Raw genomic sequence first — 19,198 nt, forward strand, 5'->3', positions numbered from 1 at the left:
ATGTCGATGGTGGCGTAGCTGAGTTGGTTAGGATGCGTACTACCTGGGAAGCTGATAAGAAGAAGATGAAGGCCCTGAGGAAAAAACATCAGGACACGCTAGAGGAGAAAACTGTGCTGGTTAGTTCAATGATGGACTTACGTGAAAAATTGGTGTCCGTGACGGAGTACACCAAGCAGTGTCAAATTGTGGCACGCAAAGCACAAAGGGAATATGATCGAGTTTGTGAAGATCATGGTGTGCTTGCAGAACTGTATGTTGAACTACTGGAAAAGCAAGATCGTGAGGTTGAGGATACTGCTGCACTTGTCATAGCACGCGATGCGAGTAATATTCCTTCTACCAGCATCGCTCCGATTGATAAACACGTTGTTGCTGATGTGGGACGATGATTGCTGGACTTGTCTTTGTAAGTTATGAGAATTTGTTGGCGCTTTGTTAGTTCTCCTCTTTGTGAAAGAGTTAAACAATATAACTGGTTTCTCAGGTTCACCTGAGCAGTTCGCCCTTTTGGTACAGATACATAACGAACTGGTTTCTACGAAAGTGGTTATTCACTTTTTGCTAAAAATTGTAAGAATGTCGATATGGATTTCCTGGGTAGACCCAGCAGATCGATGGATTACTGAACTGGTTTCCTGAGTTTATTCAGGCAGTTCAGTTGATGGGGGTCTATGGAATGTATGTTGTTTATTTATGCCTGATTGCTTGTACTTATTGTGTTGCTCATGATGTATATGGCATATAGTGATTACGAAGTTTGAGACTTAGCTTAGGGAAGCGTTTTGCTTGTAGATAATGTTCTCAACTGTGGGTTGCCCACTAGTAAGAACTTTATGGGCTGATGAGCCTGGTAGCTCAGAGGAGTGTGCTAGCTTATTATAGCGTAGGGCTCGCTGAGAGCGTTCTGTCTGAGCTGATCCTAAAGTTATAGGTAATCACTAATGAGAATTGGAGAGCGTGTTAGCTTATAAAAGCGTATTACTCACTGAGAGCGTTCTCACTGAGTTGATCCCAGAAGTATAGGTCCTCAACTAGTGAGAATTGGAGAGGCTATGGAGCCTGTAAGCTCGAGAGAGAGCGTGTTACTCACGGAGAGTGTGGTAGCTTATGAAAGCGTATTGCTCACTGAGAGCATTCTCGCTGAGTTGATCCTAGAAGTATAGGTTCTCAACTAGTGAGAATTGGAGAGGCAATGGAGCATGTAAGCTCGAGAGAGCGTGCTGCGCACGGAGAGCGTGGTAGCTTATGAAAGCGTATTGCTCACTGAGAGCGTTCTCGCTGAGTTGATCCTAGAAGTATAGGTCCTCAACTAGGGAGAATTGGAGAGGCTATGGAGCATGTAAGCTCAAGAGAGCGTGTTGCTCGCGGGGAGCGTGGTAGCTTATGAAAGTGTATTGCTCACTGAGAGCGTTCTCGCTGAGTTGATCCTAGAAGTATAGGTTCCTCAACTAAGGAGAATTGGAGAGGCTATGGAGCCTGTAAGCTTAAGAGAGCATGCTGCTCGCGAAGAGCGTGGTAGCTTATGAAAGCGTATTGCTCACTGAGAGCATTCTCGCTGATTTGATCCTAGAAGTATAGGTCCTCAACTAGGGAGAATTGGAGAGGTTATGGAGCCTGTAAGCTCGAGAGAGCGTTCTGCTCACGGAGATCATGTTAGCGTATGAAAGCGTATAGCTCTCTGAGAGCGCTGAAACTCATGAGAGTGCTGAAAACTCGCGTATATTGATGATGATTGCGGTGTGAATGTCATGTCTTGGTGGTGAAGTAGGTTGTAATTGTAAACATAACTAGAGCATACCTGAATTTGTAGTAAGTAAAAAACATGGAATGTACAACAATGAATTTTTATTAGTAAAATTTCTTTAACAAATAAGTGTTCCAAGGGCGTGGCAATGGTTTCCCTTCTTGGGTCTTGATCCAATACACTTCATTGCCAACAACTCGTTCCACTATGTACGGTCCTTCCCACGTTGGTGCAAGCTTGGAGTCATCTTGAGTCTTTTTCATAACTAAATCACCAGGTTGAAAAGATCGAGGATGTACTCGCTTGTTGTAGGACTTCTTCAAGGTTTGTTCGTAAGATGCCACTCTGATGGCTGCTAGGTCACGGCGTTCTTCCAGCAAGTCGACCTCTCAAGCTAGGACGGAGTCATTATGTCTAGACTCGATGAGTTCTGATCGAGTCGTAGTGATTGTCAGTTCGGTGGGAATAATGGCTTATGTGCCATAGTATAAGGAGAATGGTGACTCACCTGTGCTGGAGCGAGTTGTAGTGCGATGAGCTCACAGAATGTTCTCTAACTGATTTGGCCATTGACTCTTGTTCTTTTCAATCTTTTTCTTCAAATTTTCTAAGATTGCTTTGTTGCTGGCCTATACTTGGCCATTGCTTTGAGCGTACTGAGGAGTGGAGAACGCATGGACGATCTTCCACTTGGCCAGAAACTCCTTTGACTATTTTTCCTTTGAATTGGGAACCATTGTCCATCACCAATGTGTGTGGTAATCCAAATCTGGTAATGATGTGAGTCCATATGAAGTTTCTGACGTGTGATTCCTTGACATAAGCTAAAGGAATTGTTGCGACCCACTTATATTAGTGAAGTAATCAGTTGCAGCTAAGATGAAGCGAAAACCAGTACTTTTTTGTGGGATGAAAGGTCCCATGATGTCCATGCCCCACATGTGAAATGGCCAAGGGCTCACAATGTTTATCAACTCGCGAGCTGGTTGGATGATGTTATGGCCAAAGGTCTGGCATTTGATGCACTTGAGGACATATGTTTTGGCATCGATCTACATTCGAGGCCAAAAGTATCCTTGGGAGATCGTTTTGTGGGCCAAAGAGCGACCTCCAGCATGGTTCCCGCACTCTCCATCATGAATTTCAGCAAAAATTAATTGACCTTGTTCTGGGCTTATGCACCTCAAGTGAGGTCCGCCAACTAATTTTCGGAATAACTTGTTATTGACCAAGTAATAACGACGTGCCTGATATGGAATTTGTCTGGCCTTAGCACGCTCTTCTGGGAGTGTACCATGATGGATGCACTCTATGATGGGCTGCATCCATGTTTGACTCATCTGATCTTCAGAGAGTGGGCACATGTCGCTGACTTCTAAGGACGTGTTCAGCTTGGTAAGCAGGTCGATCAATTACTTCAATGAGTAAGTGCCTAGGGGCGCAGTTCGGTGTTTGGGTAGCCAGGTAAGCTAAACTGTTTGTGTGACAATTTTTGTCACTCAAAAAATGATGTATTGTGGCTTTCTTGAAAGAAGGAAGTAACTGATAAACAACTTGAAGGTATTTAGAAAGGTTACCTTCGTGGGTAGTATACTCTTTAGCAACTTGGCGAACAACCAGTTGCGAGTCACTAAAGACTTAAAGCTCTTGTACACCGAGCTGTAACACCATTCGAAACCCCATGCTTAATGCCTCGTACTCTGCCTCGTTGTTGGAGGTCGCAAAGTTGATGCGAACTGATTTCTCCATCATTGTTCCATCTGGGGACACTAAGACAACTCCGATGCCACTTCCTCCGGGGTTGCTAGATCCATCCACAAAGAGAGACTAGACGGTCTTGTCATTCTTCTTTGTGGATGGGATATCTGTTTCTGGTTCCCAAGTTAGGTCGTCGACAGGGAAATCTGCTAAGAAATCTACGACAACCTGCCCTTTCTGAGAGAGACGTGGGACAAATTCGACGTGGTGTTCCCCGAGTTCTTTAGCCCATACTACCATACGAGTTGTCTTGTTCTCTTTATGAAGGATTTTCTTCAACGGGAGGTCGGTGAGTACTTTGATCGGATGCGCTTGAAAGTAAGGCCTAAACTTTCGTGCAGAATATAACAATGCGAGTACTGCTCTTTCAATATAAGAGTAGTTCTTTTCAGCTGGAGTTAGCGTCTTACTTGTAAAGTAGATCGGTTTCTCTAAGTTGTTTTCCTCTTTGAAGAGAACCGAACTGATGGCAAAGTCCGATATTGCTAGATAAAGCCCCAGCGTTTCGCCATCTGTTGGTTTTGCCAGGATGGGAGGTATAGTCAGGTATTCTTTGAGGGTGGAGAACGCTTGGTGGCACTGGTTGTTCCAAGATAACTACTCACCTTTTTTAAGAAGTTGTAGAAACGATCGGCATTTGTGTGACGCCCTGGAGATGAATCGGTTAAGTGCTGCGACCATTCCTGATAGCTTATGTATTTGCTTCTTTGTATATGGATCAGGCATGTCCAAGAACGCTTGGATTTGGTATGGGTTAGCCTCGATCCCCCTCTGTGATACTTGGTACCCCATAAACTTCCCTGAAGACGCTCTAAAAAGGCACTTTTCTGGATTCAGCTTCATTCGAGTTCGGCGTAACATGGAGAACGCTTGCTCAAAGTGAGTGAGGTGGTCACCTGCTTTCTTGCTCTTGACGACCATGTCATCGATGTAGACTTCCATGGTATCTCCTAACATGTCCTAGAACATGTCAGTAACCAGCCGTTGATAAGTCGCTCCAGCGTTCTTGAAACCAAACGGGAGGACGTTATAGCAATAAATTTCCTGCTCTGTAATGAATGACGTCTTCTCTTGGTCTTCTTCAGCGAGTGGTACCCACTATATTCATCCCTGAAAGACAGGAGCTCGTGGCCACAGGTTTGGTCAACAAGTCAGTCGATTCTAGGTAAAGAAAAGTTGTCCTTAGGTGTTTCTTGGTTGACATTGGTGAAGTCAACGCAAAGACAAACTGTGTCATTCTTCTTTGAGACTGCTACTATGTTAGCGATCCATTCGGGATAATCTACCTTTCGGATGAAACCGACTTGTTTGAGTTTGTCGACCTTATCGTTGATTGCTTTTTGAAACCGCAGTGATAGTCTCCTAGGTTGTTGTCGAACTGGTCGAGCATGAGGGTTGACATTTAGTATATGACATGCAACATTAGGATCTATACCCGGTACATCAATATATGACCAAGCGAAAATATCTTTATTCATGGATAAAAAGTTTACAAGCTGGGCCTTGAGTGTAGGATCAAGGTTATCCCCTACATAGACGAATTTAGGATCGTCTTCGATTCCTAAGTTCACTCGCTGCCTTTCTTCAGCTTGTACCATGGCTTGTGGTGGTTGAGCGTCCTCTGGGGGACTACGTTCTGGAGATGCTTTGTCGATTTGAGGAATAATGGGAGTGGCCGCAGGAACTGGAGCGACTTCTGTGGTTACGACAACAGGGTCTGGTGTGACTTTTGTGGTCATGACAATAGAGGCTGGAGTGATCTTCTGAAGCTGTATTGGTTGTATGAGACATGGTGGGGCGATCTCTGGGGTCTTGACAGGTGGAGCAACGACTGCTGGAGTCTTGACTGGTGGATTAACAACTGCTTTAGCAACCTTTGGGGTCTGTACAGATGAATAGACCTTCTTGCTGGAACCCCCAGCGTTCTGTTTTGGTGTTTTGGCTCTGGCCTCAGCGACCAAATCTTTGGCCATTATGTAGCTGGTGGGCTCATTCCTTGTGCTGATAGGTGAGTCAGCGGTCTTGTTCGCTAAGAGGATTTGGTTATAATGATAAGCCTCGAGCTGATTGCTTTGAAGCTCCATCATGCCCCTAGGGCCTGGAAAGCGGAGAACTTGATGCAGTGTTGACGGTATAGCTTGTATTTGATGAATCCAACGCCGTCCTAGGATGGCGTTGTAGGACGACTTGATGTCCATGACGCTGAAACGTATATTGAAGCTGACTTTGTCCTCTCTAGGTCCCATTGAGACTGGGAGTATGATATCACCAATTGGGTCGGCTCTGGAGCCATTAAACCCGTAGAGGGGAGCGATTGGATCTATAAAGACTGACTTGGGCAGGTTCATCTCTTGGATGGTATGGTAGAACAAAATGTCACACGAACTACCAGGGTCTATCAGAACACGCTTGACTGTCCAATCACTAATTTTGGCATGGACTACCAGTGCGTCATTGTGCGGGAGGCAAACCTTGTTGAGGTCGGCCTCCGTAAAAGTGATATCACCTGAACTGCGACTATAACTGCGTGGAGCAGGTGCGACCTGGGAAGAGAAATGGTAAACTTCTTGAAGGGCGCTGACGCGCCTTCTTTTCTCTCTGGACGATGTTACTGAATCATCTGGAAATGTGATCATATGAATGGTTCCATCATTGTCGTGATCTGATGAGTGATGACATCACTCATGGCGTGAACGGTCTCTGGGACGTCCTCTACTGCAGGAGCGAGCTTGAGCATTATGGCAATCATGGCAGGGTGGAGTTCTACTACGCACCCTGCGAGCCATAAGTTTATGGCGCAGGTCACCATCAGCGATGTTGGTGTACTGCTTGATATGCCCTACTTCGATAAGGTCCTGAAGGTAATGCTTTAGCCCCCAGCATGCATCGGTCTCATGACATTTGGCTCGGTGGAAGGCACAATAAGGCTTGCCCGATCGATCTTCTGGCTGTTGTACAGTAGGTCGGTAATATGCATCTTTCTTGATCTTTTCCAGTATGTAACTGGGAGATTGTGTGAGAACAGCGAACTCACGATCATTGTTCATTTTGTTCCCCGACTTTTGATCTTGCTGTCGGGGCAACTTTTTTGAAGTTGGGCGGTCGTCAGAAATTGCTGCGACTTCTTCTTCTTCTGGTAGGCCTTGGCGCTTCAGGCCTTCCTGTAACTTAATGTATTTGTCTACTCGAGCGTATAGCTTGGATAACGTCTCAAGGCGCTCCTTCATCATCGATCTGGCGAGTGTTGTGTTGCTCACACGGCAGGCGTTGGAGAATGCCAAGGTGGCGAATGACTCTTTGAGACTAGTTTCCATGCATAGTAGTTCGGCTTTGAACCAACCTAGAAACTCACAAATGGTTTCATCGTCGCCCAGTGAGAGCTGGAATAGCGAATCAAGATCAGTTTTTTTACGCCTGTTATGGACGTACTGACTAGCAAACGAGTCGGTGAGCTTCTTGAAGGTCTTTATCGAGTTTGGCTCGAGTGAAAAGAACCAATCGAGCGTGTCATCTTTGAGACTGGCGGGAAACAAATGACAGTGAAGATGATCGAACTCTGGTACACTATAAAGTGCAAGGCTTTGAATGTAGCGAGCCACATGTTGACTAGGACACGTGTCGCCATCATACATTGGAAAACGTGGATGAATGAAATTTGGAGGAAAAGCTTTTGCCGAAAGTACCTCAGCTTAACGGGACGCACGGTATATGTTCAAAGATCTTTGAACGATCCGGGGAAGCGTCTTTCTTGACTGCACTTTGGTCGATCCTTTGTGACAGTTCGATAATCTGTTGATTAACCTCATTAATGTCGTCCTCTGCTAAGGTACCAGGTGGATTCTGCGTGTCCACCTGCACGCGAAGTGTGACTCTCCTGCCTGAGCAGGGTGATTTACTCATTCATCGTTCCTAGCTGACCTGCCAAACTCTGGATTTGAGCTTCGAGGCTTGCCATGCTTCATGGGCTTGAGTATTTTTCTTTTTGGTTTAAGGATTTGTGAAGTGGTTTCTCAAGAAATCGAGACCACAGACGGCGCCAATGTAAAGGAGCATTTTAGTATTCCTTCACATACAAGATCAGGTGGGGAAAAGGGATTGATTATCGACGCACCGAAGTTCGTTTCTATGGGCTTAACAGCCCTACGATCTTTTCTCGATTTTGGGGGGAGAAAAGAATCAGGTCTGGCGTAGTTCATACGGGAGGTATTTATAGATGGTGAAAGTGAATCTTAACCCAACACGTGTAAAGATCAACACAAATGTAGGGAGATTGAGAAGGCGTGTGAGAATTGTGTTGGTAGGCATGCTGTAATGATAGGGATTAGTAGCAGTGGTTAGTAGCTTGCGGCAGTGATTTGTGTAAGTGCAGCTTTGGTCATGATTGCTTCTAGAAGATAGACTGAGTTATGATATAGAACGATCTGCATAGTGATACGATCTGTTCTAGAGCGATCTTGTAACTAGTGACGTAGGTCGGAGAAGTAAGTAAGAGGTCGGTGTGGTATTTCCACCATGTTAAGCACGTGATTGATATTCCTGAATGAGAGTATCACTCCCTCACACTTAGGTCTATTTCTAGTTGTATTTAGGAGTTTTTTTAGGGGAGTCAATGTGTTCTAGTGTTAATTATAGTTGTCATTATTATGACTGCCAACTGAGACCTAAGGTGTGTTTAATTAAATGGTGGATTTTACTTTTTTTTAGTCAATAGAGGTTGTGTTAGGGACTTAGGGATGAGTTTTTATGGCAGATGCAAGATCCCATATTGGTATTCCTCATGAAGATTGAAGATGTTCCAACCCATGCTAGGGTGTTGGAAAATAATGACTGTAAATAGGTCCTTATATGGATATAATGACTTTTGGTCAAACGTTGTGGAAATGGACTCGTTACTCATTAGTGAAGCTAGTAAACTCCATATGTGATTGATAACTGTAAAAAGATAGTCTTACTCACAAATAGAGCAATAAAACTCTAAACGAAAGTAAAACTATAAACTATTGCTTATACTAGACTTATCAAATATATTTGTTTTCTACTCTCGAATCTATTGACGTAGAGTTGGAATAGAAGATTCGTTTCACTCCTAGTCCTTTAGCATTCAAGTTTTCTATAATTGATGGTCTATCCAAGGTCAATGAGATATTTACGAAGGGAATTTATACTACGATGTGAATTCAAATAACAAGATACAAATAACGGAATGACAAAATGCTAAGAGTTGAATCTAGATAAAGAATTAGGGGAATTTGATTCCACCTTGATTACCAACTTAATAAACTAGCATAGATTTGTTGTAAACCAATTCTTATGTTCTTACGGTAAGAATTGGTCATCCTAATCCCTAATTATACATGGCATTTCTACCAATTCATAACTAGCATGTGAGGTTGTCTACCCATTCTCATGACAAATCAACAACCTTTTAGAGTGGAATAAATTCTTACAACGATTCTATACTACACAATCAAGTTTTCATCAAGGCTTCATCAAACCCCTCTAATGGAGGTTTAGCCTTGATTCATCAAACTATCATTTCCAATTGAATTAAAACTAGACATAATATAAAGATTTGAACTTTACTAATTTAACTACTCAAGAATTGAAATCCAAATTAATAACTAGGAAATGAATAACAAACAATAATTGAAAGTAGATCTAAACAAATTTAAATGACAAAATTGAAATTAACATGAACTACTATTTTATTTATCTAATGAATGAAGAACAATGATTCAAATAATTAATCTAAAACAAGGAATGAAACTAATTAATTATTCATTGAAATTCAAAAACTAGATCTACAAGCTATTCTAATGGCTACTATCTATTCTAAGCTATCTAACTATATCTTTCTTAAGAGCTAAGTCTTGTTTTATGTAAGGGAGGATACCAGATCCACAATTTCGTGCATGGGCTGAGGAGCCATGTTTTGGGCTGGGAAATTGAGCCCAAAGCCCACTTTCTTCAGTCCACAGAGCCTGTTTCAGTTGGCTTTGACTTCAGTAGACTTTTTATCCACTTTTGCTCCTCTGATTGGGTCAAGGCTTGGACCATTGGAAATCTCTTTCCGAGCCGGTCGTTTTGACATAAGGTAGACCCAAATCCGAGGCTTGAGTTCAAAGATATGGTCTTTGGAAGTTCTGCTGACTTGTGCACTGTTTCTGCCCGTGTTGACTTTTCAACTTTTGACCGGGCTTCATAAAGGCCTTGTCTCCTTGAATCTTGGCCTTTATCACAGAACTTCTTAGCAACCAACCCTTTGCTCCTTTATATCACCAAAGTGGCATATTTCTGCACATAATTGAGTTCCATGCCTGAAATACATAAAAGCACGTAATTAGTATTAACTCTTATTTATTACTCGCATAATTGGTCTAAAAGTAGTATTATTAAGTGGTTAAAACTACAGTTTTGGGCTCTTATCAAATCACTCCCAAACAACATTTTGTTTGTCCTCAAGCAAATATGAGAAATTAGCATAAGTGACAAAAAATAGAGTTCTAACTAATCTCGTTTCACCGAGTGCGATTGCATTGACCATATGCAATAAGGCCTTAAACCACTAGAAATTCCCTAGTGGATGAGTTATAGCCTCGTGAGAGTTTTCTAGTGAAGGTACTCACAAACTTCATCTATACTACAACAACTTAGAAATAACTATTGTTTCCTTATCTATGTCTCAATTATTCATACATCTCACTGGCAATGAATACAAAATAATCAAGTCGAAACCTAAGCTAATATATGCATAATAATCTATCATCTACGAATAAACATATTTACAATGAGTAATACTATGAGATGAACTACCGTGTCCGTTTGAAAAAACTCGGAATAAGCGTCCTTAAGTAGGTCCTCACATAAATGTCAAGACAAAAACCACTCTGATTTTTCCGCTCAAGTTTCGTTACTCCAGTGTGCAGTGGGGATACTTTACTTTACAAACTCAATGACACACAAGGAAGCCGGAGTCGATCAAACACATCTGCCACTTACTATCACACTAACATATTCCTAATTGAGCTAGATTTCTTTATTAGGTGTTGCAGTGATTAGGAGATGGTTTAAGAAAGAAGGAAATGGATATTCAAAGAAAACAAGTCTGAGATAATAGAGTCTTCATATTATGTAACTAGAGAAAACCTTATTCTTTACTTTTGCTTCTACATTTTGTTTCCATCCTTAGGCATATTTTTTTTTCCTTTTTCTTTGGCTTTTGACTCCTTGATTCTATTTTTGGAGTTCTAACTCTTTATTTCTTTTTATTTTATTTTTTATTTTTTTGGATGGAAGCTTACTTTTCTCTTCTGAAGCGACTAACGAATTCTTGATTTCAAAGGTTCTTATCTTTTCTATTCTTCATCTCTATTCTAAAACTTATTCAAAGAATTGGGTAGCTTAATTTTTTTATTTTGTTTTGTTTTGTCAGGGTAAAAGATTTGTGGTTTATGAAAGGCTAAAGAAAGGCTCAGAGGGGCGACTATCGGAAAATAATTCATAGATTTGAATTTCTAGCTATATCGATCCAAAGAGGGCCTAAATTCTCGCTTAGGATATGGTATAGTAATCAAACAAGTGGACGTGTGATTTCTCTATCCGGATTTTACTTCTCCCTTGTGTCATTTCTCAAATGTTCACTCATATAAGGCTTTAGGCTATATTCTCACAGAATTTCTAGAATAAGTACTCTAGCCTAGATTTTAGAAACTTACTACCAACAATCATAGATACTCATGTAACATATTTATAGATAGATGCAAGGATTATTACCTATATATTAGCCTAAGTTTCTAAAAACTATTCTAATGCAAAAGCTACGAGAGACTTCTAGATTATTGAGAGCATAGAGAAAGAAAACGATACCAATATTCCTAAGTGTATAACATATTTTTTATTTATATTTTTTTGTTTTGTTTTTAATTTTTGAATATTTTTTTAGCTAGAAAACAAGTGCATATTATACATATCTATATCCTAACAGATGCCTTAATTACACGTGTTTCTATGCCCCCTAACAAGAAGCATGTTTTGTCTTCAAAGTATTTTAAATAAAGAGGGTAGGAAAATATCATTGAAACGCGTGAAATTCCGGAACATCTGCAAAACAAGATTATAACATACTAATATAGAAAAGAAACTGACGCAACTCTATAAGAGTTCCACCCGTAATGGGGTTAATGAGAAACAAATTTGCTTGGGACATAAGCAGACACTAACTGAAACTAACACTTACCTGCACTCCCATTTAAACATTTTCCTCCTCATCCTTAATGAAGAAATGAGGTTCCTTTGCATCCTGCCATGCCATGGTGATTTGTCAGGCTTCACGCCACTTATCGTTTACTATAGCTAACCTGTCAAGCGCCACTTGGTCGGATGGGGTGTAAGGCGCAACCTGATGAGGTTGTATCCTCCACCCTTGCCAAGTCATTGCACGGAACGATCGTATAATACAATTGGTGGGTCTCACAATGTCGACCCCAACCCAATCCGTGAAATGGGCACAAAAAAAGGAAAGAAACATAGCATTATACGGCAATTAAAATAGGCATAAGAAGGTACTCATGCCTCTTGGCATGGTCTCGGGCTAAACTAGACATTAAGGTCTGGGGAATATCATAGAGTGTACGTCCCCCAGCTAAAGCAAGGAAAATATCACAAATTTCGTCATTCATGAAAGAGTAACGTCATTCCCCTCTAATGTTTAGCATAATCCAAAACATAACAGTGCCCACGTTCATACACAGGCTACCAAGAGCAACGTTATAATCCCCTTGGTCCTCTATCCTAAAGATTCCTGCCCCGTAATGCTCATGCAAATCATCATAGTTATACATGTACATATTATCTACCAAATAGGCCCATGAGTCTTGTATTTCGGCCGACATAGCAAGTCCAAGCACAAAGGCTATCAAGAACCTAGAAATTTCCATTGGTTCATCCCCGATGGTGATGGAGAACACTTGTTCTCCATCTAGTCTATCAAAGAATTTACAATTATCATAAAAATAAAATGTAAGTGCGGGAGAATAAAGTTCATCAGGACTTACTAATAGTGCCTCCCATCCTGCTAGAATGATCACTTCGCGAAACCACGCTCCATAGGTGTCACTTTGGAATAAGTCTTCAAAAGACTGTTCTGGTACGATACGAGGGAAAGTCATCCCCAATAAACTTGCTGGAATAGCTGTGAAGGATCCTGGAACAATCCTCAGAAAATTGGAAATTTTGGTGCCTTTGGGTCGTATGCCAGGTGCGCTCAAGGTATGCCTGGGATGGGTGCGGGTTGTGCTCTGTTGAATTTCGAGTTCCAGGCACTTGGACGCAGGGTGCGCTCACTTTTAGCCTGGGATGGGCGCGCATTGCGCGCTGGATGAAAACTGGAATTCCAGTGTTTTAGGCGCAAGTGGCGCCGTGTTTGGCCGAGAGGGCGCAGTGGCTCCAGGGTAGAATTTCTCCGATGGGGCTTAGCGGCGTGGGAGCTCCACTAGGCGAAGCTAAGGAAAAATAAGGTAAAGTGCGAAGGAAAAATAAGGTAAAGTGGGAATGAAACATGAGAGATGAATGTGAGATGTAGTTGGGTTGTGAGTGTAGAATGAATGCAGTTTTTATAGGATTTAAGTTGCTAAAATGAATCGGGAAGTTACCAAAAAGTTTTAAGGCAATTGCCGGAAACAAAAAATTTCCAAAACCGAAAATGGAAACAACCCATATTCTCTATTCCAAAACAAATCTAGTATCTTGTAGGTTGAATTTAGGTTAGATACTGCCTAATTCATCAAGATTTCATCCTATCACAATATCTATTCATAGTGATGCCCATATCGGCAATATTCTCACCCCTTACTCCAACACAACTACTAAAATGGAGGATCCTATAATAAATCATGCTATAATAAATAATACCATCCCCAAACAATTCGGGAAGGTGGAATTAACGATAAATAATGCACACTTTGAAAAGAACCAAAGTATATTAAAATTGAAATTCAAATACAATTAACTACCGAATTTAAATTTAACTAATGAATTTAAACAACTTAATATCCGGACTAAGAAAAACAATAAAAACAACTAAATAACATCGAAACCACATATTTTTAGAAAACCTAGCCACGTGATGAAGATGGATCCTGAGATGGAGATTGGGCCTGGGATGAAGAAGGACCCGAGCCATCCGTTCTTTGGCGATGACGCTCATGCTACTCAAACTTATCTGAGACAGAACCCTCCAAGGGTGGCATGCGTCGTAGAATCTCTACTCGGAACAAGCGATGTGCTTCCATCTCAGCCTTTATTACTGTATACTGGGCCTGGTGACGCTGGTGGATAGTCTCCATGTTACACAAGATATCTTCTTGACCCTTTTCGAGCACTTCTAAACTCGTCTGAAGGTTCGTTTGTTTATTTTGAACTATAATTTGCCTATTTCGTATATACAAATAGCGTAAATGCAACGCACGCTAGTGTGCAACAATGACATGCGTTCTGAATCAGACGTACACCTCTCCAAGGCATCTTCATCCAAACATGTCATGTCCTCTATTTCCTCATCCGAATCCACCACCCTATCCTCCGGCAACATCCAAGTCTTTTGGATACACTCCTTATAACTGATTTCATTTGCATGCTATTTCAACATCCTCCGCTCAGTTTTTGGTTTATTCCCCCAAGATAAAATTATCTTCGTAATTAAAACAAAAAATGGTGCGATACTCTTCCCAACTCCTATAATCATATTTAGCAAAAACTCGAGGATACATAATTCATATCTCTTCTCTTGCAAGATCCAGAAAACGTGCAGACATGTGAACCCAATGTCGCTCACTTTTTCCTTTCCAATGACGTTCTTACCAATCCACTGAGCTATAGCCAGTTGGTTGGTTCGCAGAGATGACTGTCGAGCACAATGAGAAGTCGTATTATATTGACCCTCCATGGGGGTGTCGTTCATCAATGCAGGAACTCCAGTATACTGGGATTCTTGCATGGTGGCTTCTAGGTTGCGTCCAGGCGTAATGCCTAAAATTTCAGCCAACTTCTCTCTCGATAATTCTCTCCTAGTCCCAGCCACTTTCATGAAAATTTTCTGACCGTCCAACTCTCTCTTCTTCTAGAACTGTTTGACCAAATCTGAGTGGTAGAAATCATCTGTCGAGTACCACAACCGATTCCAACCCCTTCTAATCATTTCATCACCGTAAAATGGCGCGAAGCGGTCGGTCGTAAACGCTTGTTCCGGCAACAATCTTCGTCTTTGAGCCATTGATATTTTAGAACGATTTGGGGTTTAAAAGGACTGTGGGAATAGAGTTTGAGACTCCCTTACTAACAAAACAGTAGTGTTGGCGCGGGGGTGACGCGGCAGTTCGAGTTTCTTTGAGTTTGGGGTGTTTTTCGGTGGTGGAAATTTTTGGGATTGGTGTAGGAGTGTTTTGGAGAAGATTTAAAGTTGGAATTGTATTGTGGGTGTGGGTGTATTGAGGTTTATTTTTATTTTTATTTTTTGTTAGGTTTCTAAATTTGATAATGGCGGAATTGGAAAGAAATTGCGATTCTGTTTGTGTTGGAAGAAGGAGACACACGCGTGTGCGTTGGGCCCAAGCCCAAAATGATTTTTCGATTTTTGTCGATTTTTAGCGCAACTTCAAACTAAAATTTCCACTTCGTTACCGGTCCGATTTTTGCGAATGAGGTATGGAAATGATCAGGAGATAATTTCCAATCCAATGATCCATAAAACGCTCTAGTCCGACCATTGGTGACATGCAAGAAGATGGAAAATGCCTCAAAGGACGTGCATAACGTAAGTTATGCGAATGAATGAAATCTAATTTCATAGATAATGTCAACCCGAATCGGAATATGATTAAATGGTCTAAACAACATAAATGGAAAGTTTGACCATAAATGAAAGAAACCTGAACACCCCATCCCCAAACAAATTTTAGACAACATAGTTTAGAAAATTTGTTTTAACAATGGGTCTTTTAAAGTCAGATTCCCGAGACCTTTAACAATTAATTAGATATATTAATATATATACTATGCAGTTTTCCATATATTAACAACCTAAAGAGTTGTGGGTCTTTCCATAAATAATTACCATGGAATGCACCCCCAAATAGAATCAAGCACCGAGATTCTTTACGACGCAACTTATTGAAATGAAAGCGAAGTCTGATGGATCTAGAATGTAACCGCGCATGCACCTTCTTTCTCGCCTTTAAACGAGAGGGTTTCCAAGTGAATGATCATGAGAAAATGGATGTTTGTAGAAGATATAGTGGATATGGATGAATTTTAGATGTAAGAAATGAGAATGTAAGTTTGGCACAAAACTCATTCATGGTGTAGGTAGGAACTGTCTCAACTCTAAAAATGAAGGTGTCAAGTGCCTTTCCCTTGGGAATTATTTCTGTATTAAGAGGATTTAGAAAATCATTAAGTACAGAAGAAACAAAAAGGTCAAAAGAATCACTGGGATAGAGGGTGAAAAATTCATCTTCCGTCATAGTGTCAAGGGATAAAGGGATGTTGGTAGGGAGGGACTCGCGAGGTGGCAGGGAAAAGTTGCAAAAGAGTTGAAGAAAATCTTTCTCAATTTCCTCTACGTCCAAGGAGTATTTGTTAAAGTTGGAACTTCCAAAGGAAAGGAATTTGTGCCTTTGGTCATTCGGGAACTTGGTTTTGAAATAATCATGAGTTAAGCTCTCGATCATGCTAACCTCTCCATCAATATTTGTATAAGGCAACTGTTTGATCATCTTAAAAATGTTAACCGCAACGGAAAGATGGCCAAAAGACAAAGACATCGAACTATCGCGGCAGTTTATAAGTGCGTTGGCAGTTGCCAAGAAAGGGCGTCCTAAAATAATTGGAATAGAATCGTTAGTGACTTCTGTATCGAGGATAACAAAATCTGCAGGATAGTAGAAATCCTGAACCTTAACCAGCACGTTTTCCACTACACCCTTAGGATACTTTATAGACCTATCAGCTAGTTGCAATGTCATTGTTGTAGGTTGCATTTCATGTAGATATATTTGTTTATATAAATAATAGGGAGTAAATTAACACTCGCCCCGAGGTCTAATAAGGCAGTGGTTATGTGAGTATCCATTAAGGTGCATTGTACAGTAGGACGACTAGGGTCCTTGTACTTAACTATTTCATTGTGTTCTGTTAAAGTTGGAAATTGTTCCGTTAAAAAGGCGTCTTTGGGAATCTATGTCTTACACCTAGTAGTGCACAACTCTTTAAGAAACTTAGCATGGTGAGATAACTTTTTAATCGCTTAAAGGAAAGGTAAGTTTATTGTTAGATTTTTAAAAACTTCCCTAATCTCGTCAAAATTTGTATCCTTGTTTAACATAGCTAATTTATGAGGAAACGATGGTTTCTCTCTATATTTAGCGTATGAATCAACTGGATGTCTAACCTTTGCTTTCTGTTTCTTAGGTTGTGGTTTAACTGGTACCTCTATAGGGGTAGGATCTTCAGTTCATGTTTCAGTATCTAGTATAATATCTAGTGTAAGGACTACTGGTGGGGTAACTATAGACATAGTTACTTTGTTATCCACCACTCTACCTGAACGGAGAATGGTGATGGAATTTATCTCCCCTACGTTTGCATTTTCGTTACTAGTATTACCGTTTATCTCAAAGGCTGTGTTTGGTGTTTTAGGATTAGGTATCGCTTGTCCTGGAAATACACCTTTGGGTTGTACTTTCTCTTGAGCTAACTGTTGTAAGGAAAGTTGGATGACTTGTAAAATCTATTGTTGAGATTGCAAAAAGATATCAAAACGATCCGGTTGTGGAGTAGTATTTGCTACTGGTTGTGTGACAGGAACTATGTCACGTTGATTATTAATGGGTGGATTTTGGTAGTTATTATTTATCGAAACGATACCTCTATTAGTATTATAATTATTATTGTTATAATTATTATAATTATCCTGGCCTTGTCCTTGCCTTGGTTGAGCTTGGTTGTTATAATTATAATTACCCTGACCTTGTCCTTGCCTTGGTGGACTTTGGTTGTAATTGTTTGTTTGCCTAACGTTTGGGTTAAACAACCTTGGACGTTGTTGATTATTCCGCCAACCGAAGTTGGGGTTTTGTCGCCAAGCTGTGTTAGGTTCGCTATTAATGGAACAAACGTTATCTTGTTGTGATTGTTGTTGCTCATAGGCGAAAGGATAATAGGAGTCGGGATGATCTTGATTCAAACAGAAATTACATGAATTGGAGTTGACATTCATGATGTGGATAGGCATTTGTTGAACAGAAATAGCCTCTACCTTTTTAGTTAGAGATTCGATTAAATTTTTAAGTTTCGGATTGGGTTTCATCTCAAACATACCGCGCCTTTTACTGTTGTAGAAGAACTAGCGTTAAGGGAGATATCGCCACTACCCCCCCAGTTATTATTACGCTTAGCTTGATCTTTTAAAAATTTATAAGCCTCTGAGGCTCCTTTACTTAAGAAACTACGTACCCTCATTCATTATGTCAAGGACTTCTTTATGGTGGTGTAGAAGTCCCTTGAAAAAGGCACGAACTAATGTGTCTTTTCGCGAGGTTATGATGTGGGCACTCTATAAGTAGATCGGTGAAACAATTCCAAGCCTCGAAAATGATTCATGAGGATTCTCGCCGAAAGAAATGAATCTTGAAAGCATTTTCATCATCTTTGTGGTGGCTAAAAATGTTCTATGAATAGTTGAACAAGTTTAGCCCACGAGTCCACAGAATTAGGTGCTTGGGCAGTTAACCAAGACGCCGCCTTATCGGCTAAAGTGAAAGGAAATACCCTTAGTTTAATTTATTCAGCACCAACCGTAGGATGGTGGAATGTAGTAAGGACTTGGTCAATCCTACGCATGTGCTGATAAGGTTTTTCATGGTCTAATATATTTGGGGGAATTCAGAAATCCCCCACTGGGTCTAATAGAACGATGCAAGATTTAGGGCTATTATTCAAGACTTTGTAAAAGTCAGAGAGAGGAGACTCTCTTTCTTCAGCCATTGCTTCAGGTGGTATGTGTGGTATATTAGTTAGAGGTGTAGTCGATGGTATACTAGAAAGGCGTATTTGCTGCTGTTATCGGTTAATTGCGTTAGGCGTTTTTCTTCGGCCTGACCTTAATCTCATACAAGGCTAAGACCAATCTTAATGAAACACAACAACACTCCAAACAATCCTGATATGCTAGTATGAACCTCTAATGTAAGATGCGAGGTGTCAAGAAAAGAGTACCGAAAGCCTCCTTGCTTCGCTTATGAATAGCGTCTTGTTTACGCGTGCTCAGTGTATATAACAAGTTAGAACACTAAAAATCTTGAAGAAATGGAAGTTTGAATCAAACCTGTGGAAATTGGGCAGTTTCCAAAGAGAGGTCGCGCCGAATAGGCCTAGGCCTAGGTCAAGTCAGTCGAGTTCGAGTTCGGTGGGCGCAGTCGCCCTCCAAGTTAGCCTTGGGAGGGGCAGTCGTCGCGGGCTTGAAGTGGAATTCCAGCGCAGGGGCAGGGGCGCCCAAGTTAGCCTTCGAGGGCTTGTTTCAGGCTTGAAGTGGAATTCCAGTGTAGGGAAGGTGGTGCGCTCCAATTTGGCTTGCCCAGGGCGCGGGTCGCGCTTTGAGTAATTTGTCGAGGAAAATTTCAGTGCTGAAACGGACAACCA

General features: G+C 41.1%; 1 protein-coding gene across 1 annotated transcript; it reads right to left on the reverse strand.

Annotated features, from left to right (window-relative positions):
- Positions 1-6,183: 6,183 nt before the first annotated feature.
- LOC147502564 (uncharacterized) lies at positions 6,184-7,137 on the reverse strand. Its single transcript, XM_086604564.1, has one exon. The coding sequence runs from the start codon at positions 7,135-7,137 to the stop codon at positions 6,184-6,186; it is 954 nt and encodes a 317-aa protein (XP_086460690.1).
- Between the last annotated feature and the right edge of the window lie 12,061 nt (positions 7,138-19,198).

Source organism: Coptis chinensis, chromosome 4 (genome assembly GCF_015680905.1).
Source record: "Coptis chinensis isolate HL-2020 chromosome 4, ASM1568090v1, whole genome shotgun sequence".
NCBI lineage: Eukaryota > Viridiplantae > Streptophyta > Magnoliopsida > Ranunculales > Ranunculaceae > Coptis > Coptis chinensis.